This window comes from Ceratotherium simum, chromosome 11 (genome assembly GCF_057802395.1).
Source record: "Ceratotherium simum simum isolate JZ-2026a chromosome 11, ASM5780239v1, whole genome shotgun sequence".
In the NCBI taxonomy this organism is placed as follows: Eukaryota; Metazoa; Chordata; class Mammalia; order Perissodactyla; family Rhinocerotidae; genus Ceratotherium; species Ceratotherium simum.
The window spans coordinates 54463606-54474945 of record NC_141910.1 but is presented as its reverse complement, the minus strand read 5'-3'; the positions used below and the strand labels follow the sequence as shown (position 1 = coordinate 54474945).

At 45.2% G+C, this 11340-nt stretch overlaps 1 protein-coding gene across 1 annotated transcript in view; it reads right to left on the bottom strand.

Moving 5' to 3' along the window:
• Positions 1 to 396: 396 nt before the first annotated feature.
• HADHA (hydroxyacyl-CoA dehydrogenase trifunctional multienzyme complex subunit alpha) overlaps positions 397 to 11340 on the bottom strand; it is a 46867-nt gene continuing 35923 nt past the window's right edge. Inside the window, exons 13-20 of the mRNA XM_004418265.3 lie at positions 9135 to 9306; positions 6661 to 6747; positions 3765 to 3905; positions 3259 to 3327; positions 2259 to 2454; positions 1743 to 1857; positions 1019 to 1164; positions 397 to 930 (exon numbers count right to left, since the gene is read on the bottom strand). Coding sequence (XP_004418322.1) covers positions 782 to 930; positions 1019 to 1164; positions 1743 to 1857; positions 2259 to 2454; positions 3259 to 3327; positions 3765 to 3905; positions 6661 to 6747; positions 9135 to 9306 — 1075 coding nt within the window. The 3' untranslated portion in view covers positions 397 to 781. The remainder of the gene's footprint in view (positions 931 to 1018; positions 1165 to 1742; positions 1858 to 2258; positions 2455 to 3258; positions 3328 to 3764; positions 3906 to 6660; positions 6748 to 9134; positions 9307 to 11340) is intronic.

Genomic DNA, 11340 nt, shown 5'->3' with positions numbered 1-11340 from the left:
TTCCCAGAAACATCCTGAGGAGCATGCGTCAATGAGTCACACCAAGAAAAGAAATGGGTAAAATTTTGCAACGAGGAAATGCAGTTTGGGGAAAGAAGTCTCTTGTATCCTGGTCCTCCATACCTGTTACACTTTTGCTGCTCTGCTCAGCCAGGGCCTCTTCCCCATTGTCAGCAGAAGCCCGGCTAAAGCGCTGAAATATAGTCAGGTTTAAAAGGCTTTAGGCTCATAAAGTTGCACTGTCATCACAGTCTCTCTCTTAAGGTGCTGCCTAGAACTCTCCCCACACACTCTTTGCCCAAAAGCACAGGGCTTTATTCCAGCTCACTCCTTGAAGGAGTGGTTTAAACCAGAAGGGCAAAGACAGAAGAAAAAGGAACAGGCAGGCAGAGAGGCTGAGAGGAGTCTGGTTTTTATTGTTATCATGTATTTGGCTGGGTGCAGAATTGCCCTCACCACCACTGGCCACCAGTGGCCTCCCAGGAGGAACAGGCAGCAAAGATGGTTCCAGGGATGCTGCCACTTTGAGCCTCGGGGCTTATAAATTCAAGAGCACAGTGGGTTCAACCTTCTAACAGGAAGTGCGAACTAACTCACAGCCAGACTTCACCAGGAGGGCGAGACGGTCGTAGCTGAAGGCACTGTAATCAAGGCACACACCCATTGCCAGAGTTTGTTTTCCTTCTGGTTACTCTGATAAATCTAGACGCCACTCTGTTGGAGAACCAGCACTGCCGGTAGCTGGGGTTAGTCTGCAAGCTAGCAGGGTGTGAGGGCCTGCTCACTGGTAATAAAATTTCTTGTTAGGGCTGTTAGCGTGGTCGACCAACAGCTGGCATGGGGTGAACTGTTTTCCATAGGCGGCCTCGTACTTCCTGAGCCGGTCCACTATTTTCTGAGCACCATATAGATCAACGAAGCGGAAGGGCCCTAAATGGAGAAACAGGACTTTGTTGAAGGAGACAGCAACACAAGCGCTAGGATAAAGCCAGTCACCTTCCCAACTAGCAAGACCAACCTCCCAGACAGGGGGGGAAGCCGAGCCCAAAGACCGCTCCGATGTCTCCCTCTGCAGGCGTGGCCAAGACCCCTTCCTGCAGGCACATGACGGCCTCATTCACGAATCTTGTCACCAGGCGGTACTGAATGTCTTCATCAGAGGAGCTGCCAACAGGGAAAGATGTCCAGGTAGAGGAGGAGTAAGAGGGGAGGGACAGGTGCGGAAGCCGCAGGTGCAGAACATGAATGAGGCTGGTGCTACTGGAGCTCCGAGGACCAGCCTGTACCGAACCTCCAGCTCTGTAAGAGGGTGCCGCCAGGAGGCCAGCCGTTCCCTTGGAAAAAGCGGGGAGCTATTCACCCTAATTAACCTGAAACTGAGCACCTAGAACAGGGTCTGGCAGAGTAACAGTAAGTATCTCTCAAGATCAGCAGCTGTCAAGTACACATGATAATAAAGGGTTTGGAGCGTGAAAGGGACTAGGATGATTGTCTTTCAGGCTGCTCTCTGGGACCTTCAGAGGGAAGGCTGGAGCAGGGGTCTTCTCAAAGCTCAGCTGCAGCCCTCACCCTCATGCCTGGCAGAGGACGAGGCGGCAAGTGGAAGGGCAAAATGTTTAAAGCATCAGGAGTGTTTTTTCTGGTCAGGTAGGGTGATCACAACAAAGGAGAAGGAAGAGGGGCCGAGAAGCTTGGGCTGATGAGAAACATGTTTCCATGCTATAGCTGCTCAATTAACTTACACATCAGGCTTAGGAGGTATCTTCAGACTTGCCAAGATACTATCCATGTCAGAATTCAAATTCTTAGTCTTCATGCCCTCCTGGTAGATGTAAAAGCCCTTCCCGGACTTGCGGCCTAAAAGAAGCAAGAAAAGGGAGAGTTACAAATTCTCAGAGCCTGCCTGAGAATTCTCTTCTCTCTAGTCTGCTATAAAGCTCTAGCCTCTCATTTGTATTCCTGAATTTGTATATCTAGCCAACCCTAGAAATTGAGTGTCAGAAGAGTTGGCAGAGAAGGAAAAGAGATGTTGTGTTTTCTGGACCTTGGAAATCGGTGTATGCAGATGGAAAAGGCCACGTGGGTGAGTTTTAATGTCCAGGCCCTAAGATGCCCAGGACCTAGCACTGACTTTGCTAAAGCTACTTTGCCAAGACAGGTGTTTAGGAAACACTCTTTCACAGGTCCTTCTGTAACTCTTTGGTCTCAGGAAACTTTGTAACTAATGGTGCTAGTTATGTTTCCTTGAGGCTACTCACCGAGGAAGCCCTTGGACACCATCTGCCTCAGCAGTTCTAGGCTTCCACCTTCAAACCGCTCCCCAAAGGCTTTGCCCAGATCTTCTGCTACGTGTTTTGCTACATCCACGCCAACTTCGTCCACCAGTGTGGTAGCACCCACAGGAAAGCCAAAGCTCGTGGTAAGGGAATCCAGCTTCTTAGGGTCAACTCCTTCCTGAGCGGGAAGGAAAGCAGGGACCTCAGGAGAAGGCTATCCCTGAACCCCCACAAGGGCTCCCTGTGCTCGTCCTCAGAAACAGCCTTGTGCAACACCCACTTCTCTTCTGGGTGCCACTGGGCCAGGCCCAGGACTGTTTCACTCAGGGAAGCACAAAGAGGCTTGGGAGCCTCAAGGGGAAAGGCTGAGCGTTCCCTAACCTACAGCACTTTAAGGAAGTTTAGAGATGAACAAATTTTTCATTTCCTTCTTGTCTGCAATTCTGAATCTCAATAATAATGAGATTCCATGGCAGACAGGGCTAAGTTTCCCATGACCAACAGAAGAGACATTACCAAGGAGCAGTGCTACAGAGCCCTGTGGTCCCTGTGTCTGACAGTGACTGGTGAGGAGGGGCCACCCCCCTTCCTGCCGGTGAATGACCTGTATGGCCCTGGGAGGGGTCTGTGCGCGGCAGAAGCAGATGCAGCACCAGTGAGACCAAGTGGGCCCTGTTCTGGATGGTCTCTGCCTCAAGGGGGATGCAGAAACAGCATAGAAGAGCACGTCGGGAGGCCTCTGGCCTAATGGAGCAGGGAGGAAATGAAGGGAGCAGAGCTAAAATTCTGTCCATTTTAGTGTGGCATAAGCCCATGACTTCCCACCACTGTGCAGAAAGGGAGGGCAAGAAAGGGCCTTTTTGGAGAAGAGCCAGGAGTTAGTCTATTAGAAGGAAGCCTGTTCCTCATCTTGACATTACCAGTTTGGAGGACCGGTACAAGGAGGGGAAGGTGCCTCAAACATTCTGAGAGCAATACCAACCTGGAGAATTCTGATGACTTCAGACATCATGGGTGCGAGACACCTGGTGGTGTAGAAGCCAGGTCCATCCTGCCAAGGGAGAGAACATGAGCTCACTGGCCCCTCTGTTGTGGGTACTGCCCTAGTCTGAAAGCAGTCTCCCTTCCCCAGGCATCCTTTCAAGATGCCAGGTGATTTATAATCCCAATCAGAACTCTTAAAATTAAATTGCAGGGGAAGCCATAGCTAGGGGCAGCATGGCTTGAAGCAAACAGCACAGCATATAGCTTCACAGTCACCTGAAAGGTCTGGAATGGCTGGGAGAACCTGCCATGTCCCAGACTCTCCCCACTCCAACCCCAACTCAGCAGTACAGTCGATACCACTGTCCATACTGTAGAGGACCAAGGGGAGAGCATATCAAAAGTTGATTTATTTGCCCCAGAAGAGTTACAAACAAGCCTGGAGATACAAGGAGTCTTAACAGAACTTTTCCAAACCTGATTCTGTGTTACACAGCTCCCTACCTTAACCACAATGATGACCTTCCCCTGCTTGAGACCAACTGCTACAGCAGAAGCAGTTGTGTCCCTGGAAGTTTTCTCAGTTGTGATAATCTCCAGCAGCTGCATCTTGTCCACAGGAGAGAAGTAATGCATGCCAATCACCTGGCAAAGGGAACAAAAAGCCAAGAGATTTAAGAAAGCTGAGGAGGGAACCTAACAGCATTCATATTTTGCTAGAAAAGCACTGGAGAGAAAGGCAGTTGTGATACAGGAAACTGCTTGATACCATCCAGTGGTTTGGTTCCGTGGTTCTTTGATAAAAAGTTCAGTATGTCCAGGGACAGCTTATTGGAATCTTCCTCTTCCATCTGGTTCTAGGGCTTTTCACTAAGGGCACTTGAGCCTCCCAACTGTTAGTGCCAACATCACAGCTAAAGGACAAATTAGATTTATCGGGGAAGAATGAGTGAAGGCTCCACTTATATTAAGGATGCTGATGGTTTTGGTGAGAGGGTCCACTTTTTTGTCGGGGGAGGTGGAGCAGGCAGAAGAATTAGTTAATATCCTGGTCTAGCAGAGATGGTTTTTGGGTTTTACACAGATGGGTCTCACCATTGGGATACTGGGTTTAAAAAAAATTTCTCAACACTCAAATGCACCTGAAGACTCATTAAACAAGTGATTCTCAAAGTGAAGCACCCAGACCAGCAGCATTAGCATTCACTGGGAACGTCAGAACTGCAAATTCTCAGGCCCGCCCCAGACCTACTGAACAAGGAACTCTGGGAGCAGGCCCAGATCTGGGTTTAAGAAGCCTTCCGGGGATTCTGATACATGCTAGAGACCCACCTCATTAAGCTAACAATTAGATTAGTCTTCGTAACTGAACTGTGAAAGAAGTCTAATTCATGAATTTATAGTTTTGTTCCCCTCCACTTTAGCTGTAAGATATAACTAATAACATCTACCATTTATTGACTGCTTACTATCCACTGCTCTTCAATACATTTGTCATTTATTCCTTACATTTAATCCATTAGTACTCTGTCAACTAGTCAGTCTAATTATCTAGATGAGGAAAAAAGACATCAGGAGGTTAAAATCAGAAGCTCAGGGTCATGGCAGAGTGGGAGTCCATCACAGGAGGGCCTGACCCCAAAGCCTGCTCCTTACCACACATAACACACAGGTCACTTAAATGATCTGTAAATTTAGCAATCCAAAAGTTGCTTCTAATCCCTAAATTGTTCTTTAACTTATATCTACAATATATAAAAGGACAGGACCTGATTCAGACTCAGCACTTCTGAGTAAAAGGAAGTAGCCTTTATTGACGTATAATTTATACACAATAAAATGCACAGACCTTAAGGTGTTCCTTCAGATGAGTTTTGACAATTGTATACATACCCACATAATCACTACACTAAACAAAATCTATTTACCTCACTTAAGAAAGTTATGCCAGAGGTGACTTGTCCTGGACTGCTGGTACTTTCTCAGTTGTGGCACTGACAGTCCTGGGCCCTGGGAAAGCTGTCAGACCTGGGCAAACTGGGATTGTTGGTCACCCTACTTGTGCCCCTTTGGCCTCACTTTTATATGAATGACATAAGGCAAGCAAGTGACAACAGCTCACCAGTATACCTGGATGCTAGGACTGCAAAGTGTGATGCTTGTTCCATTCCATGGGGAGAATGAGAGGTTGGCATCAAAGTAACAACAAGAGATCCTCCTCTGCTGATTTTTTTTTTTTTTTTTTACTGAGGAAGATTAGCCCTGAGCTAACATCTGTTGCCAATCTTCTTTTTTTGCTTGAGGAAGATTATCCCTGAGTTAACATCTGTGCCATTCTTCCTCTATTTTGTATGTGGGTCACCGGCTGATGAGTGGTGTAGGTCTGCACCTGGGATCTGAACGCGAGGAACCCCAGGCCGCTGAAGCAGAGCATGCCGAACTTAACCACTAGGCGACGGGCCCGGCCCATCCTCTGCTGATTTTAAATGCTGCGGAGCTGCTTTGAGTGATGACATGGCCAGACTGTCCATCTGCCTTTATACTGTTTTTGTGTCTTCCCTCAGTGTCACTACCATTGCCACTTCTCCCTATGACCTTTTCCTGCCATCACTGAACCTGCCTCTATCAGGCCCCACATCACTTCTAACCTGCTGTGTGCTAGAAAACAAGATTATCCTGTGGTGGCAAGCTTTTAGAACAGGAATAAATAGGCTTTGGTATTTTTAGTACATGGACTTTGCATTAACAATTTCAGCTGCTTAAAGGTCTTTTATATTTCCTGCCTACTTTTGGCTGCTTGTGGCTAACTGGTATCCTCCCGAGAGGTGAGGTGTTTTACTTCTCCTTGAGTGACTTCACTTCCCCTTGATTACTCTGGTAGACAAAAGAAGCGCAAAGATAAATGTCTAGGCATCATTCCAAATACTCACTGAAAGTGCTTCTGCACCCACCCCTTTCATGTCCTGGGTAGGTCTAAGTGAACCCATAGGTGGACACATCCCACCACACCCCTCATCTTCCATTCCTGGATCTGGAACCAAACCCGTCCTAGACAGTCCCCAGCATCTGCTCTGTACTGAAGTGATATTTTGGAGTATCCCTTCTTATTTTAGGGCCTATCTTCTAAATCCTAATTGTAATAAAGGTAGTTTTTATAGTCTGAACCTGAAAAATAATACCCATTAGGGATGCAAATTACCTATAAAAGTATATTTTAGTTGTACTTATTCCTGCATTTCACAATGATTGTGGTATTAGCTTTTCTGTGCCCAGTTTTTGGGAATATCTCATCCCCCCCTTCCCTTCAGAATCAGCACCAGTCCCTTCTCATGTTCTAAGCCTTCATCAGTGAGCCCAAAGCAGTAAAACATTTTGGGGTTTTCCTCTGTTCAGAATTTACCTTCTCAGGTCTTTTGCTGACAGCAGCAATTTCATTGATTGGGAGAGCAGATGTGTTACTGGCAAAGACACAGTGATCTGGAATCACCTGCAGGGGAAAGGCATTTAAGAATGTGTCATGTAGGCCTGAGAGGTGACTAGAGTCCAAAGCACAGCTATGAGTGACACCTGGGCCCAGCCCACCCTCTTACCCAGAATTGCCCAGACAGTAGATACCATTCACCCCGACATTTATGATCATCTAGGGCGTCTGTGTTAGGGAGTGTGCTGGCCTTGTTCTCTTTCCCCTTTAGCCTTCTTCTAGTTATGGCCCAGCATTAGGTCACCTACTCCTAACGTGGAGACCGCATCTCAGTAGTTGGGTAAATAAAGACACCTTAGATAAACACTGAAAAGATGGCCTTGACTCAAATGTCATTCATTTCAAGATCTAGTATGGGTGTTGATCTCTCTTCTTGTTTGGATCTGCCCTCAAGTCTGAAAGCTTATGATACCCCACCCTTCATCTTTGTAAGAACAAGCCATAATGTGCATGCCTATCTCATTTTATACAGTGTGTTACTAGAAAACGGTACACCAGTATAATTACATCTACAGTACATGAATACTATTAACTATGAGCTTTATCAACCTGGAGAATAGTCTCTAATGTAGACTGTCTCAGTATTCTGTCCATGAATCTCAAGTTATTCATGTTTTCATTCAGATGCTTAGATGAAAAACATGGAAGGCACACCTGTCAAATTTGTGCAAATCTTGGACAGGCAGAACCCTAACATCAGAGATGAGAATCAGGGTTCAGGATACATTCACCACACTGAAAAGCTGAGTGTAAAACGAGATCAATTATAATGGGGAAGGGTAAAGGTAAAGTACTGCACTGAGGTTTTTTATAAAAGAAGAAAGGGAAAAAAAGAACTGGATAGGCACCTGATGGACAAGACCTGGCTTGGCAGGAAACTTGTGATAAAGATCTCATGATTTTAGTTAATCAAAAGTGTAATGTGAGTCGACAGTGAGCATGACTGTAAGAAAGCTAACACAGTCTCAAGTTGCATTATTAGTGGTATGGTGTCTAACGCTGTGGTAAAATTCTCCACAAAAGCAAACCAATGTCTCCAAAGATGGCTGGCAGCAATTCTTCTCTCCTTGTACCTGCGTGTCTCTCCTCCCACCCAGAGGAGAGTCTATTTCCCCTCCCCGTGAATCTTGTGACTTGCTTTTACAAATGGAAAGTGGCAAAAGTGACTCTGCCATTTCCAGGCCTAGCCTTCCTGAGCCCGGAGCTTCTGCTTTTGCTCTCATGGAAGCCAGCAGCAATGCTGCAGAGATTTGTTCACAGTCTGCACTTCTCTTGATCTGATCCCTCTTCTTTCTCTTTTCTTTGATCACTGGCTTCCCGAATGCTAAAACTAACAAACTTTTCTCCGTCGTGATACCCTCAAACCCAGATTTTTCAAAGCAAATACCATCACCTAGTCAGCTGGAAAACACTCTTCTCTCCACTTTGGCCATGCCTGCTTTTGCTGCTCCTCAGGATGGACCTACCACTGGCTCAGCGTGTCCTCAAAGCCCCCGGAACATCACGATCTAAGCTGAAATGCCACCTAGCACAGATGGAATACAAATCTACCCAGCTCTTCTGCGTTTTCTCCCTCAGTTGAATCTACATTACAGTTTGTCTAAAGAAAAGATTCTGGAATGTGTGTCTCACAAGTGGAATCTGTCCCCAACAGAGCTGCTTGTCTAAACCCTCCTTAGGTTCAGTCTTTAGTAGAGAAGGGATTGCCCTCAGGTGGAAGGGCATCTTAAGAGTACAGCCCACTACTCCAGACACCAAGAGTGTTGCCAAGTCAGTGCCATTTCATTTACACCATTTACTAACCCACATTCTGTTTATTTAGCCGTAGGCCAGTCAAGGCCCCAGTTCTATCTCGTGCCTGGATTACTGCCATTTCTTCTTCTCTGGGCTCTTTCTTTATACCACCCACTTCAAGTACTTGTTTTGTTCGTGTCACCCCCACCTCAAGAAATGGCCATGTAGAGAATCTGGATCAAGACCAAAGTAGCATTTCCATAAAATGAGCATCCGAAACCTGCCTGGAGAAACTGTTTCTCCCCTATTTCGTTTGCCGCCTAGACTTGAAGAAGTTTAGTTATGGCTTGTGGCCAACCAAAAATGTCAAGACATCTGGCTACACTTTATGAGGTTATTTGTATGTCTGGGTGACTGCACGCCACAGAAGGCTAATGAACCCTGTGCTCAGGTTAATCAGCGACTTGATTTTCTTCCCTTAGGACTGAGATTTGACCTTTATAACATACGCAGTGTGCCTGAACTCACATAAAAACTTATGCTTGGAAATGAATAGCCCTATAAAAAGAACCACGAGTTTCCTATAGTTCCTTTGAAAAACCCCATCTCTGTGTCCTCCACTCACTACGCCAGGGTTCAAGTACAAGCCCCTTACTTACCGCTTCTACTTCCTTTAGCACTCTGTGCTTAAGACTAAGGTCCTCAAAAACAGCTTCAATCACCATGTCGGCCTTTTCAAAACCCTGGTAATCGAGCTGCCCAGTCAAGTTGCTGAAAATGGAGTCCCTTTCAAATGATGTTAAAGCTTTCTTCTTCACTTTATCATTCAATCTAGAAAAAACACATTCCTAGTCAGAGGTGAAGAACAGGAAACTAACATTTATTGAGTGTCCATGGCCAGACAGTACGCTATGTGTTTTTCACCAGCTCTGTGAGGTGGTTATAGCACTTCCATTGTGAGGGAGCTGAGTTGCTCAAAGAGGCTCAGAGGGACTCGTGGTCACATAGCTAGGTACTAGGGTACCAGGACTGAAAGACTGGTTGACCCCCAAGTCCACATTCTTTCTACTATAAGATGCCTCTAAATGCCCAACTTACATAAACTATATCACTCATAAATGTTAAATTTGGCAACAGGAGTAAACACAAATACCAGAATGGCAAAACCAAAAAGCAGCTCTGGTCATTCTCTACCTACAATAGGAGAAACAGCCAATGTGTGTCCTAAACCACGTGGATTCACACTTGCTTACAGAACATATTGTTATTCTGTAACTGTAATCTTCTAGAGGACAGAGACCAAGCATTATTTCTTATATTCTTAATCTACTTTCCAGTCAGCACCTAGTAGCACATTGTATTGATTACATAAAATATTAACTCAAGGTTTCTTCTTTCCCATAGAGAGCTAAAAAGGATTCCTGTTACTCATTTAACTGATTATTTTTTATTGCCAAGGAAAACAGGCTCTCTTAGGTTTTAATCTGACCACACTTTCAGAATAAATGACCTAGAGATTTCCTCTGAGTGAAGAATGAAGCTAAACCCCATTCACTAATTTTCTTAGCCAAAAGAAAAATTAAAGCTACAAAATAAGTTCAAAGAATTATTAAAGTCTTAAAAGTATGGGTGCAAACCGCCTGGTTTCTGACAGCAGTCAGCAAATAAGATGCCTGTCAGAGTTCAAAACATGATTAGTTGTTCTAATTCTAATGCCTAATGAAACTATTTCTGAGAGAGGACAGGAAACATGTATGTCCCAAGTCAGCAGCACAGTGAGGGGCACCTGCCCTAGCCTGACATTTCTAACGCACAAAGGGAAACCCAGGACACCTGGATCCAAAAGAGACTGAAGGGAGGAAGCTATTGTAGAGCAGCAATTTCTCATTTTGGTGACTCTACGCAATGCTGTTTGGGGATGCTCGCATGCTAGTCTCAGGGCGGTGCTGTTATCTAGCACACACCTTTTTTTTTGTGGTCAGAATCTTTTACTCCAACTCCTTGCTATCCTACAATAATCTGCCAAAATGATTAAACCTGCCAGGTCCTGGATAGCATTTTGGTGGCAATACATGAGCTTCTCTGCAGAAAAGGGGTAAAAACTTGCTTAAGCCACGTAATCCATTTAAGAAACCAAGAGTTCACTGAGCTAAAAGTCACATGCAGGACAGTCTAAGTGCTTGTCCGTTACACTGGAGCAGAGAACTGAGCTGAAACCAATTCCCAGTTTGGGCCAGCTGCTGCTCCACTTGCCCCTCTGCAAAACAGGCAGTACATGTGGAGGGGAAGGAAGCAAGGTAGGGGAGAATAATATTCATTGTTTATTAGTTCAGAGGTAAGGTTTATTAATTATTAAATTAATAAAATTTATTTATTATTAATTTAGACTTTGGGACAGTCTGTAAAGCCTCAGACACGGTGGAACCAGACCAGCTAACTGCTTCTCTACAGTAATGCCAGTCAAGAAACACATGGTTCAGGAGTTCTGACCCCAGGTCGACCTTCACCGTGCAGTTACCGCACATGTCCTCACTCCCTAACCTCAGTTCTCTCCACAAAGACACTCAGTCACGCCGTCTCAGTGTTCCATGACAATAGAGTAATTAAATGGAAACTATCAAAATTCACAAATGTGGCAATTTCTAGTCTGATACGAAAGCCTAAAATAAATGGCATTTAAAAATATCTAACAGTTTTCTCTTCTGCACTCAAAGACTACAGAGTCTAATGATGTTAATGGTTTATAATATATGTAATAAAAAAGTGAAGGAAGGAATTAGCATTTCTAAAAATTGAAGGAAAGATGGCTTAACTATGGAGTATCTAGGACTCACCATGTTCAGGAAAAAGGAAACTGTGACAGCA